The sequence below is a fragment of the Ovis canadensis genome, chromosome 3 (assembly GCF_042477335.2).
Source record: "Ovis canadensis isolate MfBH-ARS-UI-01 breed Bighorn chromosome 3, ARS-UI_OviCan_v2, whole genome shotgun sequence".
Lineage (NCBI taxonomy): Eukaryota > Metazoa > Chordata > Mammalia > Artiodactyla > Bovidae > Ovis > Ovis canadensis.
The window spans coordinates 172,184,863-172,212,301 of NC_091247.1; the positions used below are offsets into that span (position 1 = coordinate 172,184,863).

The window sequence follows — 27,439 nt, forward strand, 5'->3', positions numbered from 1 at the left end:
CTGCTTCAGTTTGCTCATTTGAGTAGAGGAAGCAAGGTTATTCACTGGGAGGGGCATTGGGGAGGAAGTGTTAGAATTTAGAAACAAAAAGGGCATGAAGTGGTTGTCTAAGGAGACAGCAAGAGTGAATGGACTGGGAAAATGTAGGATGATGACAGGTGGCACTGAGGCCTGGTCAAGAATGTAAAGTGGGACCACTTAGAACAATTGCCAAGGAAGCGTGTGTGCAAGGGAGGGGGCAGGAAGTTGAGGGAGTCCTCAAGGTGGGCATTCTCATGATTGACCCAGAATCTAAGCTGGGAAGGGGTTGCTTGTCTACCTGTTCTTCCTCTTCTTCCATCCTGTGAGGCTGAATTCACTTGAGCTAAAGCAGAGCGGCCGACATGCCTGGCTGGTGAGCTTTTCCAGTTGCTCTATTTTGCTAAGTTGTCCCCTCCACTATGCCAGCACCAGGTTCACTCTCATTGCATGGCAGGGCTGACCTTGGGGCAGGTCACCCACTGCTGAGGAACGGCAGTAGCACTGTGGACCTGCTGGCATCATTATGACGTCATGTCTCTCTCGATGGACTTGCCAATTACAGTCCCTCATGTCTAGCCCTCCATTCCTCCATCCTGTGCCAAATAAGGACTGTAGAAGGACTGAAGCTAATAATATCTGAAAACAGTATTTTACTGCTTTTCCTGACTTTCATTTTTTTCTCCATTTTTTTAGGCACTTGATGATTTAATAAATAAAGGCATGCCTGTAATTCTGGTTACAGTTAGCCAGCAACATCTCTTAAATAAGTTTTTATTTGTTAAAGCATACTTTTTCATAAATGTGGCTGCAACAATAAATTGTGTCCCAGAGCAGATAATGAAACCAGTTGGCCACGGAGTTATGAATGAGAAAAGCAAACCAAATCTTCTAAACTTGAAAGGTAACACTTTATTTTATTTTTGCTTATTTCTTTTTTTATTTCCTTTCCCCTCCAATTCCCCACTCTACCGACTATAGTCCATATAAACATTCTAGCAGGTATTCTTTCATAGTTTTCTCTGAGTTCACTTAATGACACACATATGTGCTTATGTCTAGGTGCCATATCCACCAATTTATCTGCATATATGTCTACTTTTTTTATATTATGTACAGTTGACCCTTTTTTTTTTGTTGTTGTCAGTTGTCTTTACTGACTCGCAAGTAACAACAGTTTCAACCTGTTAAAAGATAAACTGAGGCTTGTTAACTTTTCAAAAGATTCTCTGAGCAAACATTGCTTTGAACCGAGCAGCGCCAAAGCCAAGATGGTGAGGAGCCTCCGCAGCCAGGAGCAAGGGGAGAGGTGTTCACACAGGAGATGATTTGATGGCTGTGGCTGGCACGCGCTGACTGATCGGGTTGTGGATGCTTGGACTCCGGGGTGATGCCCCCAGAGTTCCATTACTGTCACGGGTGGTATTCACATTGTGGGTCCCCTCCTGTCTCATCCCTTTCTGCTGCTTTTCTCGCTGTCACAGCAGTTAGACATCACCGAGGGTAGGTGGGTTCTGAGATGGCGCATCTGGGTGTATAGTCCAGACTGTGTGGTTGGGCACCACATTATCCCTTTAGATTTCTCCCCTCTCTGTCTCCGTGGATCTGCCTGTTCAGGACATTTCCCAGCCGTGGAGTCACAGCCTGTGTGTCCTTCTGTGTCCGCTACTCTTCCCGAGCATCGTTTCTCAGGGTCCGTCCATGTGGAGAGTCAGGGCGTCCCTCCTTCTCGTGGCAGAGTGCTCTCTGATTGCCTGGCTATCTGCCACTTGGCTGACCCGTCACTGGAAGGACTGAAGCTGAAGCTCCAATACTTTGGCCATCTGATGTGAAGAGCCAGCTCATGGAAAAGACCCTTTAAAGGCTGCTCATTGGTCCTTTCCCTTCCTTTTGAGGTCTCTTTTATTGGCCCCTTGACTCGTGTATAATGAGTACAACCTTTCAGCAGTGCACACAGCTGTCTCAGTGGTCAGGAGCATTTGATAAGGGCCTTTCCAGCTTGGTCGGAGTTTGTCTTCTTTCCAGGTTTTAATTAACTCCAAGTCACCCGGCTGGAAGTGATGAATTCTACAGGCAGAGCCTGGACAAGGTATCCTTTTAATCTAGAAAAAGGCCTTTGTTGCGGAGCCCTCCACTGTCCACGCTCCAGCCTCGGGGGACAGAGCCGGAAAACAATCGGAAAGCAGGGGCATGAAAACCCACTCCGGCCGGGCAGCTGTGAAGAACTCTACAGTTGACCCTTGAACAACACTTTTGAATTGCGCAGGTCCACTGGTATATCAAATTTTTTCAATAGTGAATATTTCAATACTGTAAATCTGTGGTTGGTTGACTCTGCACATGCTGAACTGTGGATATAGAGGACTGTGTATACCAAGCACCGAGTATAAATTATACATGGATTTTTGACTACGTGGAGGATCAGTGCCCCTAACCTCTATGTTGATCAAGGGTCAGCTGCACATACAAAATCAGATTTGTCATTTGCTTAAGAGATGATGTATTTTTCATTTTTCTGCTTTTTGCAGTTCTTATGTAGAAAACTTTGCTAAGCCACCCCAAGTCAACTGCTTTGCTTTGTCTCCTATCTTGGCTGTGTGGTGTCCTATGTTGTGAACATCCCATGATTTATTCAACCAGTCCTTTGTTGTGTGTTCATTTTGTTTCCAGGATATGGAATATCTGCATATCTCTAGATACTGCCATATCCAGGGATATGCAGAAGCACTACATATTCATATTATAGTATATATTTCAATGGGATAAGATATCCATGGATGGAATTTATAGCCCATATATACATATAAAACTATATAAGCATTTTACAAATGTAATAATGTTGCCTTAAAATAGTTTTTTTTTAAACTACTAAGTATGATATTAACTGTTTTTCATAGCTGTCCTTGATCAGGTAGAGGAATTTCTCTTCTGTTCCTAAGTTGTTGAGTGATTTTATCATGAAAGGGTGTTCAGTTCAGTTCAGTTCAGTCACTCAGTCGTGTCCAACTCTTTGCGACCCCATAGACTGCAGCATACCAGGCTTCCCTGTCCATCACCAACTCCTGGAGTTTACTCAAACTTACGCTATCAAGTCAGTGATGGCATCCAACCATCTCATCCTCTGTCATCCCCTTCTCCTCCTGCCTTTAGTCTTTCCCAGCATCAGGGTTTTTTCCAGTGAGTCAGTTCTTCACATCAGGTGGCCAAAGTATTGGAGTTTAAGCTTCAGTATTAGTCTTTCCAATGAATATTCAGGACTTATTTCCTTTAGGATGGACTGGTTGGATCTCCTTGCAGTCCAAGGGACTCTCAAGAGTCTTCTCCAACACCGCAGTTCAAAAGCATCTATTCTGCAGCACTCAGCTTTCTTTATAGCCCAGTTCTCACATCCACACATGACTACTGGAAAAACCATAGCTTTGTCTAGATGGACCTTTGTCAGCAATGTCTCTGCTTTTTAATATGCTGTCTAGGTTGGTCATAGCTCTTCTTCCAGGGAGCAAGCATCTTTAAATTTCATGGCTGCAGTCACCACCTGGAGTGATTTTGGAGCCCAAGAAAATAGTCTGTCACTGTTTCCATTGTTTACCCATCTGTTTGCCATGAGGTGATGGGACCAGATTCCATGATCATGATTTTTTGAAAGTTGAGTTTTAAGCCAGCTTTTTCACCCTCCTCTTTCACTTTCATCAAGTGGCTCTTTAGTTTCTCTTCACTTTCTGCCATAATGGTGGTATCATTTGTGTATCTGAGGTTATTGATATTTCTCCCAGCAATCTTGATTCCAGATTGTGCTTTATCCAGCCCAGGATTTTGCATGATGTACTCTGCATATAAGTTAAATATAGTGTTGGGTTTTATTAAATGTTTTTCCTGTGTCTATTAACATGATTATATGTTTTTTATTTTGTATTCTATCAATAGGGTATATTGGTTGATTTTTGAGTGTTTAATCATCCTTGCTTTCTTGGGATAAATCCCGCTGGTCATGGTGTAAAATCTTTATATATATTCCTGGATTGTTTGCTAGGATTTTCTTAAAGATTTTTGCATCCATATTCATATGATATATTGTGTAGTTTTTTCTTTCTTTCTTATGATGTCTTTGTCTAGTTTTGGTATTAGAATAATATTGACCTCTGTTTTAAAGTGTAAGTTTTATTATTATTCAGGTATGGTGAGGCCAACTGTGGAGAAGGAAATGGCAACCCACTCCAGTATTCTTGCCTTGATAATCCTGAGGACAGAGGAGCCTGGCGGGCTACAGTCCATGGGATCACAGAGTTGGATATGACTCAGTGATTAACACTTCACTTCAGGCCAACAGATTAGGAACTGACTGCCAGTGAAAACATAGTTTGTTATTTAGAGCCTCCAAGAGGGAGGGGCCTAATACAACATGGAACTGCTGCTCAGGAGGCAAAGAGGGCCAGAGGAAGATGTGGGTCAGACTCTTCCCAGGGTTTCTCCATACCAACCCCAAGGCATTTGTCTTCTATCCTTGTCTCTGTTCGTACTTTCCCTTAGGGAAGAAGACCACAACCCAGATCTTTCTTCTGGGCCCTCCTTTGTCCTCAGCTGACCCCTAGCTCCAGAGCCTCCTAATTTAGGAGAAGAGCCAGGTAGGTTGAGGGTGGAAAAAGGGAGGAAGTCAAGAGTGTTCAGTTCCATGTTATTCTGGACTCACTCTTCCACTTGACAAACTTAGCCTCTTTATGTGGGTCATTTGTGCATTAATTCCTAATCAAATGAGGACTTGTCATTTTTCTCCCTCTTGTAGTCTAGAAGCCAAGCTTACTAAAGCAGGCAAAGACTGTGATCTAAATTGTCTCAGTTCTCCCTTGCTCAGAATGAGGGCTGGCTTTGGATTATAGGTAGGAATGTCAAGATGTTTGAGGATTGTAGGTTGTGCTGTTCCAAACGGTCTCACTCTCTGGTCTTAGAGTGAGGGGCTGGTGCAGATCAGCACTACTAACACCTCCAAGGAGATCTTACTGAGATATTATAAACATCTAGAAGACTCAGAATACTTTGAGAACCATATAGGATCCCAGGTGAGGAACCACTGTTTTGTATCAGTAGTCGATTAACTTGAATGGCATCAACAAACATATGAAAGTTCCTTTCAGAATTGTCTTGGAGAAGGAAATGGCAACATTCTCCAGTATTCTTGCCTGGAGAATCCCTTGGACAAAGGAGCCTGGTGGGCTACTCCATGGGGTCATAGAGTTGGACACAACTGAGTGACTGACACACACACCCACACAATTTGTTTTAAAAATCAGCCAGTCTTCTAACATATGATATTTGCGGACCATTGTATATAGCAATATATTGCTAATTATCATTGTGGTTGATTTTTAAACATTAAATTTCCCAACTAATGATAAGTTTTATAAATTAGAATTCACATTTAAGCTAACCATAGATATATGTAGTTCTTCTAAAATGTTGTGTTTTGTAGAGATGTGTTTAAAGGATGAGGGAGGCTCACTTTGTCATCTGACAAAATCGAAAGAAAACTTTGTTCTTAGCACACTAAAGGTAAGTTAAAAAAAAAAAATCTCAAATCATAGTGAATCAGTTACCAAAATGCCCACTCTTAGGCCCTGGCCAGGCCAGCTTTCAGGTTTGTGTTTACTGTTGGGAAATCTGTTAGCTTTTCTTTCCCAAGCATGGGTTGGGGCCAGAGATTGGTCTACTCCCCATGAGAAAAGCAGATGCTGAGTGGTGTCAGACTTTGACCTTTTAACTCAGTTAAGTTGCTGGGGAAAATAAGATTTATTATTTGATGAGATCTAAGCTTTCCATATCCTGTTTGGCATCTCCTAATCATAACAGTGATTCACAACAGCAACAACAGAACCATTTATTCAGTGCTTACTATTATACATGACAGGCACTTTGCATTATATTTAATTCTCACAACTCTGTGATGTACCTGTTAATCATTTTTGAACTATATTGTGCTGAATAAATTGAGGCTTAGAAATTCACTAATGCCATGTAATTGATAAAATACAGATCATGTTCTTAACTATTATACTAAATTACCCTAGTCCTTATATAATATTTATTGCCCTATACAAAGAAGTCTTCAGAGATCTGTTCCTTGAAAGTTTGGTTGGGCTCTTTCTTTTTTGCTAATTAGTACTGTTTGTCCACTATAAAATCTTGTTATCTTCATATTACAAGTTAGATGAGCATAGTTTAATTTGAAATACAGTTGATCTTCATTGTTTACAGATTCAGTATTTGCTGATTTGCTTATCTGCTAAAAGTTACTTGTACCCTCCAAATAAAAACCCTTGACTCTTTGGTGGTTATTTGGGGACCTGCACAGAGCAGAGAAGAATTTGATTTTTGTGACATGCACATTCTCAGCCAAGTTGAATAAGACAATGGTGACTTTTTGTTTCCACTCTCATATTGTAAACAAGTATCCCTTTTCATGGTGTACTTATTGCCAAGCTTTTCACATTTTTGTGGGGGTTTTGTCATTTCACTATTTGAAATGGCCCCTAAGCATAAAGCTAAAGTGCTGTCTAGTAAATTCTAAGTTCAAGAAGGCTGTGATGTGCCTTTTGGAGAACGTGTGTATGTTAGACAAGCTTTAGTCAGGCATGAGTTATAGAGTTCCTGGCTGTGAGTTCAGGGTTAATGAATCTACACCATATATTCAATTATGTGTCTTTAAACATAGACACACATTAAACAAGATTACATATTGACCAGCTGACAAAAAATGGTGTGACCAGAGGCTTGTAGGAACCTATCCCTGTATTTCCCCTAGGAGTAATGCTTCAGCATTCACTGACTCAGTGTTGGCAGGAACTTTCTAGAACACAGCTTCTGTGAATAAGCAAGTATGGGCATCAGCTGTGTGTGCAGTAAAGGGTCACTGTCTTGCACCTTACTTCTGCCACTACTTCCCTTTTCATTCTCTGCTAACTTTTCCTGTTCACTGAGCTCTCTTCTCTGATGATTTTGTTCAGATTTCCTTTTGGCTCTTCCATTCATTGTTACTTTTTAGTACATAAAAATTATTTGCTGAGTAAGGATGAGACATGGTTTGTATTATGTCTGGGCTTGGGTGACTGCGTGGTATTCTTTCTTTAGTCAATTTTACTGACAGAAGCTGAAGACAGGCTCAACACCCTTCTGTCAGAGATGGAACATCCAAGCCATAAGGACCTCTCTCAGTGTTGTGCTGGCGAACTGGAGATTGTGGTGGAGGTCAGACTGCAGCTGGCTGCCATTGCCCTGCAGAGACACCGGGCAGCATACAGGCGAGTATTTGCACACATGGCTTCTTCCTCACCCTGATTTGTTCAGTATATCTCAATTTTATGTAAGCTTCAAAAATTCCTAGATTAATACAGCAGACTTAGGATTCAGGGTTTTTTTTCCACATGTTACTACACTTAAAACTATAGTCCTCAACAAATGAGTTGGTTTATTAAAGAACATAGCTCAGATGTTTTATGTCAAACATTAGCAAATTCACAGACCTCTCCTTTTAAGAATTAATCTATTTTTTTAAAAGGCAGAATCTAAATTCTTTATCAGTTCAGTTCAATTCAGTCGCTCAGTCGTGTCCGACTCTTTGCGACCCCATGAAGTGCAGCATGCCAGGCCTCCCTGTCCAATTCTTTATAGCTTTTCACAAATTACACCTGTGGAGTGTTTTTTCCAATCAATAACAATGAACAACCAATAACACTATTAAAAATTAACTCTATTTTTAAAAAGTTACTGTGAACTATGCTGTGCTGAACCACTGAATAAACTATTGTAGGTGGCAGATTTTTAAAATGTGATGCAATTGCTAATGTCAGATTTTTCCTTTGATTTGTTCATTGATTGATTCATTTATAGTGACCAGTATCTGTTGATATGCCAAGTCACTTCAGTCATGTCTGATTCTTTGTAACCCTATGGACTGTAGCTTGCCAGGCTCCTCTGTCCGTGGGACTGTCTAGGCAAGAAGACTGGAGTGGGTTGTCATGTGCTTCTCCAGGATATCTTCCAGACCCAGGGATTGTAACAACATCCCTTATGTCTCCTGCATTGGCAGGCAGGTTCTTTACCACTAGTGCCACCGGGGGCTTCTCCCACCTGTCTGCAGTATGAGAGACCTAGGTTAGATCACTTTTCACTCTTTTTCATCTGCTGAGTACCTCTTTCTTGGGCTCTGTTCTAGACACTGAGGATACAAAGATGAATAGAATATAGTTTCTGTATTCAAAAGCTCATAGATATATAAACACTTGAATAGTTAAAATACTTCTCAATGATTTTTTAATATTGAATAATATAGAAATATGAGCTTCACATATCAGTTATGATAATCACCTCTATCATGAGTATACTTTCAATAGTGATGTCTTGAATAATGAACAGATTTCTTATATTAACATTCATTCACTCATTAAAAAAATAATTTAGGGGCATCTACAATATGCTAGGCACAGTCCTAAGTTCTGTATCCCAGTAGACAAAAAAATACATAACAATATTGACAAAAATTCTACCCTCATGGAGTTTATAATCTAATAGAAGATAAACAGGCTGATGATAAACTGTAAACCTAACAGCTAGGTAAACTGTATAGCGTGGCCAAAAATAAGTGTTACAGAGAATATCTGAAGGCAGGAGGAGGAGGAAGTTTATCCTTTTAAAATTGTGCTGTTGTAGTAAAGAGAATGACTCCATTTAGATGTTCATTAACTGACTGCTCCCACTCCCCCTTCTCCTGCCCCATGCCCAGACAAGCAGAGAAGAAAGCCTAGTTACCCCCTCCTTTGGTGCTGGTGGGAAGTCTAAACCACGCAGACCCTGACCCACACATGCTAAACCTTAACCCAGCACCGCCCGTTAACCACCATAAAGCCCAGTCAGTTACCTTTCTCTTTCCTCTTTGGACATTTTCAACCTATTTGGGAGGCTGCAGTGATAGTTTCCCTATGGAAGTAATCAACCTCTTCATAGTCTTCTTGATGTGCTTGGCATCAGTGTTGACATATAACCCAGATCTGGGGTGGTCAGGGTAGACTTTATGATGAGGTGACATCTGAACAAATAAATGTGGGGGTTGTACACGCAAATACCTGTAGACAGAGTGTTGCAGGCTGTGGGAACATGCCTGATACATGTTTGAGGGATAGCAAGGGTCTCTTGTGGCTAGAATGGAGCAATTGAGAGTTTTCAGAGGTCCTCAAAGATGTACTTGGTGGGGGAGGCAGATCTTAAGGGATCTTGTGGCCAAGGTGGACTCTGGCTTTTCCTCTGAGAGAACTGGGGAGTCATTATACTGTTTTGAGCAGAAGAATGACATGATCTGATTTTCACTTCCAAGGGATGACTCCAGTTGTCAGGTGGAGAATTGATTGTAGGAGAGAAAGTGTTTGAAAGCAGAGAGATCAGCTGGGGAAGCTGTTATAATAAGAAGAAAGATGTTAGTGGCTCTGAAAAGGGTGGTAGCACTGAGGGTGGTGATAAGTCATTGGATTCTGGGTGTATTTTGAACATAGAGCCGTTAGAATCTGCTGATGCATTAGCTGTAGAGTAGTGAGGAAAAGAGAGGAGTTACAAAAGAAATTGTGCCTTACCAAAATGGGGAAGACTGCAGAGGTGCAGCTTATTTAGGAAAGATCTAAAGTTACATTTTGTACATGTTTAGATTGAGATGTCCCTTTGAGGTACAATTGGCAATATCAAATATTCTTGGAGTCTTTAGAATATAAATAGTATTTAAAGCCTCTGTTTTTTAAAATATGTATTTATTTATTTGTTTGGGTGACCCAGGTCTTAGTTGTGGCATGGAGCATGTAGGATCTAGTTCCCTGACCAGGGATTGAACCTGAGCCCCCTGCATTGGGAATGCAGCAGAATCTTAGTTACCAGGGAAGTCCCTTAAAGCCTTTATAAAGAGTGAGATTCCTTAAGGAGTGTGAGTAGATGAATGAAAGAAAAAGACCAAGGACTGAGGGTTGATTGTGGTGAAAGATTGGGGAGAAAATGAGGAACCAGCCAAGGAAACTGAGAAGAAATGACTAGTAAACAAACAAAAAAAAAACCCAAGAGATTATGAAATCCAGAAAACCACGTGAAGAAAGTGTGTCAAGGAGAATAGAGTGATCAGCTGTGCCGAGAGCTCTAGGTAGAGAGCTCCAGGTAGAGATGAGAACAGAAAATTGGCAATTGGATGATTTATAAACATGGACATCACCAGTCCTTTGTACTTTGACAGGAGTAATTTTAGAAGGTAATGGGGAAAGAGCATGTTTAGAGTGGTTTTATGATAACACGGGAGGAGAGAAATTGGACTGCCAAGTAAAGATGATTCTTTTGAGGAATTTTCATGTAAAGGGAATTAGAGGAATAGGGTGAAGTTGGTAGAAGTAGGATCAAGACAAGTTTTTCTGAGATGAGAGCAACAATAATGTATTATATACTGATGAAAATGACCCAGTAGAGAGAGTGAATTCGATGCTCTGATATAATTTGTATACAGAGGGGTAGGATCCCAGCCCAGTCTTCTCTGTTTCTCTAATACAGAATAAAATTATCCCCCAGCTTGGGATTTCAGAAAGGTCTTTGGGGACTAGCCAGGAACCTGCTTGCTGCCTGCCCTGAGTATAGTTGGAAAAAGAGTAACCCAAGACAAATTCCTCAGATGGATGCTTTTGGCAAGTGCAGGGTCCAAACTGGCACTGACAATGAAATGCAGAAACCTTGAGAAATTAACTTTGAAACTGGTCTTGACGTCACAAAGCTGGAGCAAAGCCAAAGCCAAAGTTGTCTCATAGAGATTAATTTAGGAAATGTGGAACTCCCATGGAAAATAACTGCCAGTAAAGTTAGCACAGAGGCAAATATCATAAACCAAATGAAGAAACAGCCTCAGAAGAGAGCAAACAATAAATGGCAGACTTTGCAGCCCAAGAAATGAACTGTTCAAAGATGTGAAGGATGGAAGAGAATGAGGCAAGATTATGAAAGGAATAGGTGAATTTAGGGGAAAAAAACTAGAGATTTTAGAACTGAAAAATACAATCATTGAATGAAAAGAAGAAATGATCAAATTAGATGGAAGTAATTTTTTTCCTCTCCTTTCTCAGTATACTGAAATTCTGTGCATTAGGTTCTATGCATTGGATCCAGAATTTGGAAAGGGACTTAATTTTTTAGATGGCCATTCTCTTTAAACAGGAGAAGCACTTCTGCAGCCTTTGCGAAGGGGAAATCAGTTCAGCAGAAACCCCCCTTTGCTTGTGCTTAGATTGGTAACATACAATCGTCTCATTATTGCCTTGATTGGAAGCTTTCCCTAGTTGTTCAGTCGCTTAATTGCAACCTCATGGACTGTGGCTCGCTGGGCTCTACTGAGTCCACATCTAAATTTGATTTTGTGTTAGAGACAGTACAGGTTTGGGGGAATTTATAAATTTTTGTGGTTTCTAAGCAGTGATGAAAAAGATCCATAAAATCTGTTTGGGGGAGTGATTCTCAAATGTGGTCTGCAGATCTCTGGATGTTCCTGAGACTCTTTCAGGGAGGTCTGTGAGGTTAGAACTATTTTTATAGTAGTTTATAACATAGTAAACTATGTGTATAATAGTTTATAAAATGAAGATTTTTTTTTTTTGCCTTTTCTGTGTGTTGTTATTTGCAACTGATGCTGCAAAAGCAACAGTGGTAAAACTTCCATCAGCTCACCATGAATCAAAGCAGTGACACCAAAGCAAACTAGTTGTCCTTCTGTTCTTCACTGCTGCATGCTTGCGATAAAAAAAACCAACAAGGCAGATTCACTTAAGAATGCTTTTGCTGAAGCAGTAGAATCTGTTACATTCATAAATACCTATTCTTAAATAAATTTGTAATAATCTGTGGGAATATATTAAGTGGGACGTGTACCTCAAGCACTTTCACTGTGTAGCACAGTCTGATGGCTGTCTTGAGGAAGAGAATGCATGTGGATGAATTGAGAGCTGGCTAAGCTGTTTTTCTCATGGAACAACATTTCTGTTTGTGAAAACAACTGACAAACCATGATTATTCGGACTTGGGTATTTGACAGGTATTTTGTTGAAAATGAGTGAAATGAACATGCCATTTCTAGGAAAACAACTAATTGTTTTTGTTGCCAGTGATAAAATCTAAACTTGCATGAGAAAACTGGAGTTTTGGAAAATTTGTATTTGCCATCATGAGCTTGACAGTTTTCTAATGCTTAGATTTTTTTGGATGAGACTGGCGGTGACATTAATGGGCATTGTTTTTTAAAAATGTGTAACGAAATGCTTCAACATCAAGAGGATCTGTGTAACTCAGGAAGCTTATGTTTTCTAAATGACCACATATGATGTTCCCAAATCCTGGTTAACAAGAAAGACCATTAGGTTTTATGTAACTGAGTAGGGAAAGTGCTTCAGTGGATGTTATTACATTTCACATAGCAACAAACTTAAGAAACTATAATTTGTTGGGCTTCCCTGGTGGCTCAGACAAGAATCTGCCTGCAATGCGGGAGGCCTGGGTTCAATTCCTGGGTTGGGAAGATCCCCTGAAGGAGGGCACAGGAATGCACTCCAGTATTCTTGCTTGGAAAATCCCCATGGACAGAGGAGCCTGGTGGGCTACCATTCATGGGGGCACAAAGAGTCTGACATGATTGAGCAACTAAGCATATCATTTGTCACATGTTGGTATAGTATCAAGGAAGAATATTCACAATTATTTGAAGAGGCTCTTAAAATACTCCTCCCATGTCCAGTCACTATCTGTGTGAGGCCTAGTCTTCTGCACTTCAGCCAAACATTATGTCACAACAGACTGACTAGTCTTCTATTCAGTAGATTTTCTCTTTTCAAGTCAGATATTAAAGAGATTCACAAAATGCAAAAACAGTGGCATTTTTCTCACTATTTTTTGTTTTGGAAAATATATTTTCCATAAAACATATTATTTATATTAAAATGTAATGAGTTTTTATTTTTAAATGAATTAGTAAATGTTAATGAATTTAAACATGACTCAATTTAATTTCTAATATGGTAAATATTGATAGAGCATGGTTCTCAATAATTTTTAAGAATGTAAATGGGTGTTGAGATTAAAAAAAAACTTGGGACCCACTGGTTTAAAGTATTGTCACATTTGTAACTATCTTTAAACTATACTGGTAGTTGGTTAAAATAGACTTACATGGCTCAGAGGGTAAAGAATTGGCCTGCAATGCAGGAGACACAGGAGACATGGCTTCCATCCCTGGGGTGCTAAGATCCCCTGGAGGAAGAAATGGCAACCCACCCCAGTATTCTTGCCTGGCAAATTCTATGGACAGAGGAGCCTGGTGGGCTACAGTCCAAAGGATTGCAAAGAGTCAGACACGACTGAGCGACTAAGTACAGATAATAATACACCATTTTCCCCACTGAAGTTTGAAGACAAAGGAACTTTTGCTATATTATTTCCTATAGAAAATAAATTATTTGAATATATAATGTATAAATATATATTTAGAAAATATTTATATATTTTAATGTATATTATATATATGATTATGTGTGTTATCACTGTATAGAATATATATGTGTATCTATATATGGAAAATAATGAATATTTGTTTCCCATGGTGGCAAATGGAACTGTTTTTTCCAAACCGTGTCTCAGAGAGCAATAGCAACTGTGGAAAATATTTCTTGTTTCTTACTTTCTTTGTTTCCCCAGCTCTCTACATATCTTATACATACCCTTTTAGTATGGAGGATAAGAGTGATTTTTTTTTTCTTTAGTGAAGAAGAATGAAATGAGAAACTAAACATTAAAAAATAGCATAGAAAGGAATGTCACAACAGAACTTTAATTTGACAACCAGATAGATGTATGCAAATAATATGCAAGGACACCAGAATTGCACCAATTTTAAGTCCATGAGCCAGGCCCTTGGGACAAAACCTGCAAAAACTTTGCTATTGCTGGCTGTTAGTGACAGTGTTGTCACTTGGGAAAGCCTACTGTCAGGATGAATGTGTTTTTGCAGGTGAACTTCACCCTCTCTGAGCTTCTGTTTGGGCGCTGCTGAGAGTGTTGGACAGTCCCTTTTCCAAATGATGGTTAGCTTGACATTTCATGATTCTTCTAATAAAATTATGTGTCAAGGAAATTGAAAGGCACGTTCCCTCGGGTGACAGGTGGAGTGAGCCACATAGATTTTATGAGAACAAACTGACCATTTTTGTCATGAATGTTAATAAGAAATAAATGGGATCAAAGTTACGCAAACTGTATTTCTACTCCTTTCAAGGCTGCCTCTCTATTTCAGAATCTTGTCTTCTTTTTTAAATGTTCCTTTCTATTCTCCTTTGTATTTAATTTATTGTCTAAATCGGATAACATTTGAGCCTTTTAATTTTGTGTCAGAATGAAATGTCCTTCTGTTGGGATTCAGACTGTTTATAGTCAGTAATCCTCCTACACTTTCTGTCTGCCTAGTGCAGAGGAGAAACTAGAAGTTTTCCATTGTGCGACTAAGCAATACCAGGTGGATTAAGACATACCAGTATGTTTATATTTTATTCACTAAGTTTTGAGGTTTGCAAGATTCCAAACCTTGTATCTCATTTCTCTTGAAATCAGAATTAGGCCTTCAGATCAGAAGAGTGAGATAAGTACTGTTTACTTCTTTTAAGTTCTCTAGTTGCTATCCTGTGCTAACTCTGAAGCTACTCAATAAAGTGCCTTAGAAAAGTGTATGTAGCCTTCAGGGAGGAAGTGTGTAGGGGAGAGGAGATTCTGTACCTGTATGCAAACCCCATCAACATTATGGTTTTTTTGTTTGTTTCTTGCTTGCTTATTTGATTTTAATTTTTTTTTAAATAGTAAGTTTAGATAATCACAAGCCATATTTTAGAAAATACAAGTATCTAAACCAGTTTAATGGCTGAGTAAAATCCTGAGAGTTTGAAATTCAGTAATGGCTGAAAAGCTTTGATGCTGGTTAACCACGCAGAAAAAAAAATCAATTTAGTCCTCGCATTTTCCCTGTCCAACTTTATACATCAATAATGACAGCTAGGAGGATTATAGCAAGGGTGCACTGAATACCGTCTGTTTGCTGAGCACTCGTCTTTGCTGAGAGCATCCTGCTCTCGATAGAATGTCAACGCTGTGAGGTCAGGTACTGTATCCATAACCCCTAGATTTGTTTCTGGCCCATAGCTGGTGCTCAGTACATATTTTTGAGCATATAAAAGACTAAGTACCTCATTTAATATCCTTAAGATAACCCCATTTAATGAAGCTTACTGAGTAGAATGCAAGGCAAAAGACACTTAAAAACTGAACAAAGAGGGCAAGGTACAGTTAACAATAATTAGATAGTAATATAAATGTGGGCCCAAGTAACCCTGTGCCAGGATAAACAAAATGCAATGTGTTAGGATTGTAAAAAGGAAGATGCCACATTATAGCAGAGTGATGAATCTGAGAATGCTGCAGGCTCCAGTGGCCTGGGTTCTGATCCTGCCTCCCCTTTCTACCTGAGTCACCTTTGCTGTGGAGTCGCTCAGTCGTGTGTGACTCTGACTCCCTGGACTACAGCATGCCAGCCTTCCCTGTCCTTCACTATCTCTGGGAGTTTGCTCAAACTCATGTCCATTGAGTCACCTTAGGCAAGTCATTTAACATTTCTGGGTCTCAATTAACTCATCTATCAAGTAGGGATGGTAATACATACTTTGTAGGTTTGTGGTGGGGATTAAGTCAATTAATTCACAGAAAGCACTTAACATAGCACCTGACAGGTAGTAAACACAGCAAATACCAGTTAGCATTTTTTTTTTAATTTTTAGTTTTTTATTTTTTAAATTTTAAAATCTTTAATTCTTACATGCATTCCCAAACATGAACCCCCCTCCCACCTCCCTCCCCAGAACATCTTTCTGGGTCATCCCCATGCACCAGCCCCAAGCATGCTGCATCCTGCGTCAGACATAGACTGGCGATTCAATTCACATGATAGTATACATGTTAGAATGTCATTCTCCCAAATCATCCCACCCTCTCCCTCTCCCTCTGAGTCCAAAAGTCCGTTATACACATCTGTGTCTCTTTCCCTGTCTTGCATACAGGGTCGTCATTGCCATCTTCCTAAATTCCATATATATGTGTTAGTATACTGTATTGGTGTTTTTCTTTCTGGCTTACTTCACTCTGTATAATCGGCTCCAGTTTCATCCATCTCATCAGAACTGATTCAAATGAATTCTTTTTAACGGCTGAGTAATACTCCATTGTGTATATGTACCACAGCTTTCTTATCCATTCATCTGCTGATGGACATCTAGGTTGTTTCCATGTCCTGGCTATTATAAACAGTGCTGCAATGAACATTGGGGTACATGTGTCTCTTTCAATTCTGGTTTCCTCGGTGTGTATGCCCAGAAGTGGGATTGCTGGGTCATAAGGTAGTTCTATTTGCAATTTTTTAAGGAATCTCCACACTGTTCTCCATAGTGGCTGTACTAGTTTGCATTCCCACCAACAGTGTAGGAGGGTTCCCTTTTCTCCACACCCTCTCCAGCATTTATTGCTTGCAGATTTTTGGATCGCAGCCATTCTGACTGGTGTGAAGTGGTACCTCATTGTGGTTTTGATTTGCATTTCTCTAATAATGAGTGATGTTGAGCATCTTTTCATGTGTTTGTTAGCCATCCGTATGTCTTCTTTGGAGAAATGTCTATTTAGTTCTTTGGCCCATTTTTTGATTGGGTCGTTTATTTTTCTGGAGTTGAGCTGCATAAGTTGCTTGTATATTTTTGAGATTAGTTGTTTGTCAGTTGCTTCATTTGCTATTATTTTCTCCCATTCAGATGGCTGTCTTTTCACCTTGCTTATATTTTCCTTTGTTGTGCAGAAGCTTTTAATTTTAATTAGATCCCATTTGTTTATTTTTGCTTTTATTTCCAGCATTCTGGGAGGTGGATCATAGAGGATCCTGCTGTGATTTATGTCTGAGAGTGTTTTGCCTATGTTCTCCTCTAGGAGTTTTATAGTTTCTGATCTTACATTTAGATCTTTAATCCATTTTGAGTTTATTTTTGTGTACGGAGTTAGAAAGTGATCTAGTTTCATTCTTTTACAAGTGGTTGACCAGTTTTCCCAGCACCACTTGTTAAAGAGATTGTCTTTACTCCATTGTATATTCTTGCCTCCTTTGTCAAAGATAAGGTGTCCATATGTGTGTGGATTTATCTCTGGGCTTTCTATTTTGTTCCATTGATCTATATGTCTGTCCAGTTAGCATTTTAAAAAGAGATTGAGGGAAGACGAGAGAGAGGACATCTTTTAATACAACACGTGGATGCATATCCCCCAAAAAAGGCTTTAAAATATAATGAAGATCTGAGCATATATACATACCTTGGGAGCCTATACACAGAGACTGTACCTTCTTAGAAGTATCCCTGGACCCTGATGAAGCTGTTTTCTTAGCCAGAAAACCTCACTAACTGACCCAAAGGAGATGGTGTACTGACCACAGCCAGGGAGGCTTCTGGAAGGAGAACCAGGGAAATGACATGATCTCATTTACATCTTGAAGAGAGATCAGTGTGGCCACTGAGTAGAGACCAGGACCACAGGGGTGGGGGCCATATCAGACAGACTGGCCAGGAAGTTCCTGCAGCTGTCTGGCCTGGAGATGTTGGTGGCTTGGATGGAGGCATTAGCAGTAGCAGTGAAGGAAGGAGGGAGCTGCTGGATAGTATCCAGATTTGAAAGTGAAGCCAACAGAACTTGTTGACAGATTAAACATGGAGTGGGAGGCAAAGGGGAAGCAGTGCTGATACTGGGCTCTTGATCTGGGGGTAGAGAACAGGAAGGAGGAGTAGGTTTTGTGGAGGAGGCGAAAGGGAGGTGGAGGGGCTCTGCTTTTAACCCATCCTAGTTTCCTAGGCCTTGTATACAGTTCATGAGGTTCTCACAGCATGTGTACTGGGGTGGTTTGCCATTTCCTCCTCCAGTGGGCAGAAGATCTGCTATTCCCTCCTCCCAAGGGCAGAAGGAGAAGAGGGCATCAGAGGATGAGATGGCTGGACAGCATCACTGATGCAACAAATGTGAATTTGGTCAAACTCCGGGAGATGGTGGGTGAGGGACAGGGAGGCCTGGCATTTTGCAGTCCATGGGATCACAAAGAGTTGGACATGACTGGGCGACTGAACAACAAGTTTCCTAGGGCTAGTATAACAGAGTACCCAAGACTGTGTCTTAAAACAACAGAATTTTATTGTCTCACAGTTCTGGAGGCTGACTGTCCCAAAATCAGGTTGTTGGCAAGACCCTGTTCTTTTTGACAGCTCTGGAGGGAGCCCTTCCTCACCTCTTGTTGCTTCTGGTGTTTGCCCGCGATCTTTGGTGTTCTACATCGTGCATGATGGAGAGATGCATCACTCCAGTCATGGGCTGTCTTCTCCCCGGATGTCTTCACATCAGCTTCCCTCTGGGCATGTCTGTTTCTCTGTCCATGCCTGTCTTTCTGGCCAAATTCCCCCCATTTGTAAGGACAGTGGTTATATTGAATGGGGCTTTCCAGGTAACACTAGTGGTTTCCAGGTAACACACCTGCCAGCGCAGGAGATGTAAGAGACGCAGGTTCAATCCCTGGGTCAGGAAGATCCCCTGGAGAAGGAAATGGTAACTGTCTCCAGTATTCTTGCCTGGAGAATCCCATGGACAGAGGAGCCTGGCAGGCTATAGTCCATAGGGTTGCAAAAAGTCAAACACGATGAAGTGACTTAGCACAGCACATAGCATATACATAGGGTCCACCCCAACGACCTCTGTCAAGACTCTATTTCCAGGTCAGAATGCATGCTGAGGCACAGAGGGTTAGGACCTCAACACAGTTTAGCTCATAACACCTCTTAAATGCGATTGTTATTTACTATTCAAGTGGAGCTATCAAGTGAGCAGTTAGATAAATGGATATATTGTCCATTTGGCTTTCATCCAATCTTTCTGTGTATAAAGTCGCGTAACAACAAGCATTGTCAGTTAGATTATTCTGCACTTGAATTTTGTTTTGGTCTAGATTTTCAAATGAGAAGGCCTGTTGACATATATTATTAAAATATTTTGAAAAAGTGTGACATCAATTATATGTATATCGTCATACAGGGAAAGAGGATGGGATGGTTTAAAGTGAAGAAAAACTTACATCTCAGGCAACAGGAAGTGAGAAGAGTTCCTATCTCCTGGCTTCTGTTTTCTTCATTAAGTACATTTACCTCTTGGGACTGCTATATACTGATTGAGCAAAAATTTTCCTTAAGAGTTTCTAAGTGCATAGCTTTAAGCAACACAGTTTTATGGCATCAAAAAACCCTGGAGAACCATATTCTGATGTATGGAAAATACATCTGTGCTCATTTTATTAATGAATGTGTGAGTAAATTTTGTTTTAGATCTTGGAAGCATTCATTCTTTTGTTCACATTTTTCATTTAAACATATTTTTTAACTTCTATTGTGTCTGAGCCACTAGATGCTGGATTTCAGCAAGGAATAAGATAAATCAGGTGAGACTATACAGGGGTTTGCAGGCAGTTAATAATGTGATAAGTACCGTCTTGTGGTTAAAACCACACTAGGGCACACAGACAGGGCACCTAATAGTTTGAAGGGTGGGTGGGTGGGTGGAAATATGGGGAGGGGTTTTTTGGAGGAAGAGACTTAGGAAATAAGGCACAAATGCCACAAGTGTAATACTAATAATGTTTAAATTATATTTTCTATTTTAGTGCTGCGATAGTATTTTCCACACTTAAACTTCTCCAGGATTCAAAACTTTTTAAAAAGAAGGTAGTAGAAGATGACTCAGAGAATTGCACCTCTCCAGAAAGTTATGTATGTACGAATTTAATGTTTGGCCTTATAATATTTATTATGGAATAATTATTGACATACTAGGATATTGTCTCTTTATTTAAATGAAACAAAGGGGTAAAGTACTGAAAACATTGAGTTCAGAATAAAAAGATCTGTGTTTAAGTCCCATGTTGATGCTATTTATTAGTCAATATACCTTGGGCAAGTTCCTTAAAATTTTTTTAAAGAGCTACATAATCTCATCTAGGAACTTTCGGAATTGGATGTAATAGTGACTGAAGTGCCACCAGATATATCATTCTAGTCTTCTAGTCTGGTGTCACCAGTAAGTGAAGTTGTTTCACAGTACTTGGTCTTCATTTCACTTTCGATTCTATTTCTTCTTTAGCATTACCAGCGTGACACGTGTGCTGTTTCCCATCTTGAATTTCTCACAATTAGATTCTTCTGCACTTCAGCTCTCAAATCTATATGGCAACTGGTGTCTCACATTCTTTGAAATTTTATGGACTTCAATTAGACCAAGTAATTTAATAATACAGGGTTGTTTAGGATTAAAATTTAAAGATTCAGTACACTAAACCCTTGCTCATTTTAAAATGAATAAAATAAAGCTTAAGCTTTACTAATAAAATTGCTACTATCTAAGTCTTTACAAAATAAAACTGACTCATTTCTTACTATATTAAAAGCAATATATATGCTAAAAAGCAATCTGATTCTGAAAATTTACTTAGAGTGGTGGTTGTCAATTGGGGGCGATTTTGCCTCCCAGGGGACATTTGCAGTGCCTAGAGATATTTCGGTTGTTCTAACTAGAGGCCGTGCTACTGACATCTACTGGGTAGAAGCCAGGAATGTTGCTTAACATCCTATAACACACAGGACATTTCCCCCACAACAAGTATCTGGCCCAAAATGTCAGTTGTGCTGAGGCTGAGGAGTCCCGATTTAGATTAAGCATGACTTGGCTTTTCAATAGTAATAGGCATGTAGGAGATAAAGGTACATAGATAGGTTTTTTTTTTTTTCTTTGTAAATCTAATCTAAGTAGTAGACCCCTCATTCTAATGATCCTCTCCCTGGTTCTCTGTTCCCTTCTTACTCTGGTCCCAGGAACAGCTCACCCTCTCCTCCTCTGTGCCTCACCTGTCAGTCACTTTAGCCCTCATCAAGTCCAGGTCACAGCTCCTTGATAACAGATATTGCTGACTGTTTGGAGATGGTGAACCGTCAGAAATTGTAGCAGGAAATTCCTAGAACAAAAAGGCATTGTTCTAGATGAAGTGTCTGAGATTGATAGCTCTGGAAGAGTTCCTTTGTCACCTCCCTCCCACTGGTCATTTCCTTTGTAAAGTGAAACAAGAAGGATAGTAAGTCATAAAATATGTTCGGGCTGTGAGCAGCACCTACAATATAACTTAGTCAGTTAAGACTGTGGGCTCTAAATTCAGAAAGACACAGTGTGAATCATAACCTGTGCCAGAATATGATGGGGTTTAAGCAAATGGGTAGCTTCCCTAGGCTTCACTTCTCAAATCTGAAAAACAGAATAACAATAACTGCTCTTTGGCTTGTCAGGAGGATTAAGTGAGATAATATGAATAAAGCATGTAGCACAGCCCCTGGCACATAATAAGCACTCAATAATTAGCCAGTATTATTGTTTTTCAGCCTTTAAAATGATGGTCACAAAAGTTTTGAAGGTATGGAAACTGTTGTATAATTTGCAATGAAAAATTCAGACTGTAAATCTAGTTTTCAACAGTGGGTACACAGAGAAAAAGAAAGCACTTAAATGAGGATCAGTGTTAATAGTGATTTTACTTGTTTTTTGTAAATCTTTTATGTTTTATAGAATGTTAAAGAATAATTTCTAAAATTAAAAATTTAATGCTATTAAATGGTATCACTGCTTCCCTTAACTTCTATTTAGCACTAGGCTAGAATTTGGACAGTTTTAAGTGGAAAGATAATCATCATTTTGATATTGTTTAGGTGACTGAAAGTAAAGACGACAATTTTTTAGATCCTATTTCCCTAAATTCTCGAGAATATTTCAACATTCATCTGTGGTTGAGGTGCCGCTTAGCCTTGGTGACTGCATTTGTTGCCCAGATTCGTGGCATTGGAATTGTGAAAGGTACAAATATCCTGTTTCTTTAATCAAAGGTTTCATAAAATTTTATTTTATTTAGGTAACAGAGGTTTTATTGGGATGTATTTTATTATAACATTAACATTTTATAGCTTCTAAGCTTGATCTGTTTCCAGAATTTAAAAAATAAAGATATTAAAGTGAGATAATATGTATAAAGCATGTAGCACAGCCCCTAGCACATAATAAGCACTCAATAATTAGCCAGTATTATTGTTTTTCAGCCTTTAAAATGATGGTCACAAAGTTTTGAAATGAAAGATAATCATTTTCAGCAGTCCCTTGTATCACTGAAAATGGCATATATGTTACTGATGTATGCATCGCAGGCAAAGACATTTCAGAATATTAATGCACAAGCCTTCCTGTCATCTAGGAAGGCAGCCTGGTGCCGGGCTCCAGAGAGCAGTTTCTGGAGCCACCCTGCCTTCAGTTCAAATACTCTATCCACCACTTCCTTGCTGTGTAATCTTGGCCAAATCACTTAATCCCCCTATGCCCCAGTTTTCTCCTCTGTAAAATAGAAATAGGGTACCTACTTCATAGGATTATTTCCAGAATAAATAGGTTAAATTTCTAAAGTTCTTAGTTTACAGCCTGGCACATACAATATTAGTGGTGGCAGTGGTTAATAGTTATCTGTATGTGAACCTATCTATTTATACATCTCTACCCATCTCCCAAATTAAATTATTTCATGCAATATCATTATTACTTTTGCAGCATTTGAATACTCTAAAGTACTTTCCCCCAAATTACATTTATTTTCAATATTTCATGTAGTTTTGTTTTCCATCTTTGCATCTTCCTTTTCTTCTATTTTATACAATATTCCTGTGATAAACTTTGAGGATATTATGCTTATACAGTTTCTTCCTTTCTTGGTGCCTTTTAAGTAACTGCATTTGTTTATTTTAGAAAACGATATAACAGATTACGTGAGCCTTATCAATGAAGTGTGTGTGGAGGCAAAAGCTGCAGGTGACAGAGAGCTACAGGCTGAATTCTTGATGCAAGCTGTAATTATCGGCCTACAAGAAAAGCATTTAAAGGCAGACATCATAAAAAGCCTTCAGGTAGGAAGGCAGTCTCATTCACATTGATATTTACCAAAGAATTCTGGTTAGAATAAAAGGAAAGAGTTTAAATTTCCATCAGTTACTGCTTATATGGCAGTCAATATGGCCAGCTCTTGTTTCAGTGAATTGTAAATAGTACTATCAGACATAATAATTTTATTTTACTAGGAGGTAATACAGTTGCTTGAAGGACGTGACTTTATTTCTCCTCGATCTCATTTAACCCTGGTGAGAAGCATGCTTTTGCTGGATGATTTAACAAAAGCTGAGAAATTCAAGGAAACTCCTTTTTCAAAAACAGAAAAATTGTATTTGTTGACTCAGTCTCACAACATTCTTATAGAACAGGTGAGAATGCTTTACTGTCCAAAAGATTTAGAAACTTATTCTTCTTTTTCTTATTGCAGACCACATTAGCTAATTACTTATTATAATGTTTCTTTTACAGATGATAACTTTTGGAGAAACAATTGAATTGCCTTCATCAAACACTGACTATGCAAGTCCATTACTGCCTTTGAAAAATATTTATCTTCCTCACGTCATGTTATTGGCCAAAACAAAAATGAGAATTGGTAAGGACACTTAAATGTATATTCAAGACACTGATGAAAAAGTTTAATTTACTTTCAAACAGGCTATCTTGTGAGTGCATTTAATTTGGGGCAATATTTATGAATACCCAGATTCCATTTATTTAAAAAACAGTTGAAAAAATTATTATTAGTGCCATGTTATTCCTTGCACACAAAGACATTTAATTAAATAGCTGGTTATACAAAGCTGTTTACACAGTGTAATCCTTTAGTTGAAAAGTAGTTTGTATGAAATGATACTTGATAGTAGAAATGTTAGAAAGCAATTATCTACTCAGTTCTTCCTTTTGCTGATGAAGGAACAGACATCTGATCACCTACCGTGTGCCAGCCTCCATGTGAGGTCCTGGGAAGCTACTGGAGATGAAAACAGATGTAGTTCCTGCTCTTAACCTTGAAGATAGAGATAAACAAGGAAACAAATTATATTCAGGAATGAATATTATATCATTTATCATATTATAAATATTATATAAAACATTTTAATATTTACTCAATATGTATACATTTTAATAATATTTAGAAAAATTAATACAATACATATTTTATAGAAATCTGTATTTGATAACAACTATATAGGAAATCTGCAAGGATATAGAAAGCTTAAATATGATGATGAATTATGTTTATGTATGTCTTTGGAGGGAATGATGCTGAAGCTGAAACTCCAATACTTTGGCCACCTCATGCAAAGAGTTGACTCATTGGAAAAGACTGATTCTGGGAGGGATTGCAGGCAGGAGGAGAAGGGGACGACAGAGGATGAGATGGCTGGATGGCATCACTGACTCGATGGATGCGAGTCTGAGTGAACTCCGGGAGTTGGTGATGGACAGGGAGGCCTGGTGTGCTGTGATTCATGAGGTTGCAGAGTCAGACACGACTGAGCAACTGAACTGAACTGAACTGAACTGATGTAATTGTAATTAATGTTATAAAAGGTGTGGATAAGGTCTGTTGATAAAGAATAGCAAAGGAAGGGGTATCTATTTAAGTACTGAATAGAATAATTGGGAAAGCCCTCTTTGGGGAGGTGGTGCTTAACTCTGGACTGTAAGCATTATGCATATGTGTAGTGGAGTCATGAATATGTATAGTGGGGTCATGCATAGTGGAGGCAGAGCAAGCAGTGAGTTGTAGGTTCTGAGGTCAGGACACACTTCGCATATTCCAGAACTGCAAAGAGACCATTACAGCCAGAGCAGAGTTGGGTAGGGGCAGCCTAATGGGAGGGGGTGATCAGGGAAGAGTTTATGTTTCAAAGGATTACCCTGGCTGCTGGGTGAAGAATAGGTTGGGGGATAGCCTGAAGCCCGCCAAGAGAGGACCTGATTGTAGAAGGTAGGCCAGTAAGCCAGAGGTATATGTGTGTGTGTGTGTGTGTGTGTGTGTGTGTGTGTGTGTGCTCAGTTGCTCAGTCGTGTCTGACTTTTTGTGGCCCCAGGGACTGTAGCCTGCCAGGCTCCTCTGCCCATGGAATTTTCCAGGCAAGAGTACTGGAGTAGAGTGCCATTTCCTTCTCCAGGGGATCTTCCTGATCCAGGGATTGAATCAGCATCTCTTATATTTCCTGCATTGGCAGATTGTTTACCATATAACTCCTAGGAAACCAGTATTACTACCCTTCACAGGAGCTCACAGACACTGTTGACCCAAAGCTATGTGCCTCTAGCTCCAAGGCTCTTGTCTGTCTCAGAGGGTTGAAAATCTTGTAACAGCTCTCTCTGTTCTAACCTATATTAATCATGCCTTTAAAAAAAAGAAAAGAAATGTATATCTGGGACTTTCACAGTGGCTTAGTGGTAAAGAATCCATCTGCCAATGCATGGGTTCAATCCCTGATCTGGAAAGATCCCACAGGCCACCAAGCAACTAAACCTATGCACCACAACTATTAAGCCTGTGCTCTGGAGCCTGGAGCTGCAACTACTGAATTCCACCTGCCCTAGAGCACATGCTCTCCAACAAGAGATGTCACCACAATGGGAAGCCCCTGCAGTGCAAGAAGCTAGAGGGTAGCTCCCACTTACCACAACTAGAGAAAAGTCAGTGCAGCAACAAAGACAAAACACAGCCAAAAATAAATACATAAATAAAATTATTTTTAAAAATGTATTCCAGATGCTTTGACATCCGGAATCTTGCTGACCAGGGAGGGACTTCCCCTCTCAGGGTTAGCCAATTCTTAGAGATTAGTTAACCACTTTCCTGTGATGGTGACTTTTATATGCAAACCAGCTTTTCCAGAGCCCACACCCAAAACCTTTACTGAGCTTGCTGGGTTCTTACCCTTGGGGCCAATATTTCTCTGCCCTAATCACCCCAGAGATAAATATACACTACTAGCAGAGACCACTGAAATTATATACACTAGCCAATCCTAAACCTTGGTCTGCTTACACTACCCACCCACTCCTTTCCACAAAAAACACAATAAAGACTCTTGCCTGGGGGGCGGTCCTAAGAAGGTGGAGGAATAGGACGGGGAGACCACTTTCTCCCTCACAAATTCATCAAAAGAACATTTCAATGCTGAGCAAACTCCACAAAACAACTTCTGAATGCTGGCAGATAACATCAAGCACCCAGAAAAGCAGATCATCATCTTCAAAAACAGGTAGGAAAAAATATAAAAGAAGAAAAAAGACACAAAGGAGGTGGGGAAGGAGCTCCGTCCCGGGAAAGGAATCCCATCCTGGGAAGGGAATCCTGTCCCAGGAAGGGAATCTTAAGGAGAGAGGTTTCCAAACACCAGGAAACACTCTCCCTGCCGAGTCTGTGGCAAGCCTTGGAAGCACAGAGGGCAACATAACAGGAAGGAAAAATAAATAAATAATTAAAACCAACAGATTACAAGCCCAACAGTAACTCCCCCAGCGGAAAAGCAGCGCAGACGCCTGCATCCGCCACTAGCAAGTGGGGGCAGGGCAGGGAGGTATGGGAGGCCTGGGCTGCAGTGCTTTTTAAGAATTGGGCAGGAACGCCCCACGTGTAACCAGAACGAACTAACTTGGGCTAGCAAACCAGACTGTGGGATAGCTACCACGCGAAAAGCTCGAACATAAGACACCGCCAGGACCGCGCACAGAACAAAGGATGGAACGGAAATAGCCGGCTGCAGACCATCCCCCGCTGGGGGCAGGCAGCCAGAGCCGTAAGGGCTGGAAGGGAGTAATCACAGCCCTGGAGAGACTTTACCTACAAACTGCAAGCAGGCTTCTTTGCTAAGACTTCTGGGGGTTCTGGACAGTCGCCATCCGCCTCACAAGGGGCACCAGCGGTACACCCAGAAAACTGAGCAGCAGAGACGGGAAAGGTGATAAGTCGCAGCAACCGCGCTCGCCAAACACCTGAGCTACTCGGACCTGGGAAGGGCACAAAACGCAGGCCCAACCGAGTCTGCGCCTCTGAGGGCTACCTGAGTGCCGAACCTGAGCAGTTTAGACCGGGGAGGTGGCTGTAGCCTAGGGCCGGCCTCAGACAGTTTCCTGCGGAGCAACGTAGAGCCTGAGTGGTTTGTGTGCTGCGAGCAGGGGCAGGCCCAGCGGGGCTGAGACACTGCGTGCACATGACAGTGTTATTTGTTTGCAGCATCCCTCCCTCCCCACAGCATGACTGAACAAGTGAGCCTAAAAAAAAAAAAAAAGTGTCCACCACTGCCCCCCCCACCCCCGTGTCAGGACGGAAATC

At 40.2% G+C, this 27,439-nt stretch overlaps 1 protein-coding gene and 1 long non-coding RNA gene across 2 annotated transcripts in view; one reads left to right on the forward strand and one right to left on the reverse strand.

The window, feature by feature from the left end:
* The window catches only part of CFAP54 (cilia and flagella associated protein 54), a 325,750-nt gene that overhangs the window by 205,200 nt on the left and 93,111 nt on the right, over positions 1 to 27,439 (forward strand). Inside the window, exons 49-56 of the mRNA XM_069585110.1 lie at positions 715 to 922; positions 5,483 to 5,562; positions 7,138 to 7,307; positions 19,829 to 19,934; positions 21,915 to 22,059; positions 22,993 to 23,150; positions 23,322 to 23,501; positions 23,602 to 23,728. Coding sequence (XP_069441211.1) covers positions 715 to 922; positions 5,483 to 5,562; positions 7,138 to 7,307; positions 19,829 to 19,934; positions 21,915 to 22,059; positions 22,993 to 23,150; positions 23,322 to 23,501; positions 23,602 to 23,728 — 1,174 coding nt within the window. The remainder of the gene's footprint in view (positions 1 to 714; positions 923 to 5,482; positions 5,563 to 7,137; positions 7,308 to 19,828; positions 19,935 to 21,914; positions 22,060 to 22,992; positions 23,151 to 23,321; positions 23,502 to 23,601; positions 23,729 to 27,439) is intronic.
* On the reverse strand, positions 1,145 to 2,234 carry LOC138437569 (uncharacterized). The gene is made up of 2 exons (XR_011256026.1): positions 1,873 to 2,234; positions 1,145 to 1,802 (listed from the first exon to the last, which is right to left on the reverse strand). It is a non-coding gene; the product is annotated as an uncharacterized lncRNA (long non-coding RNA).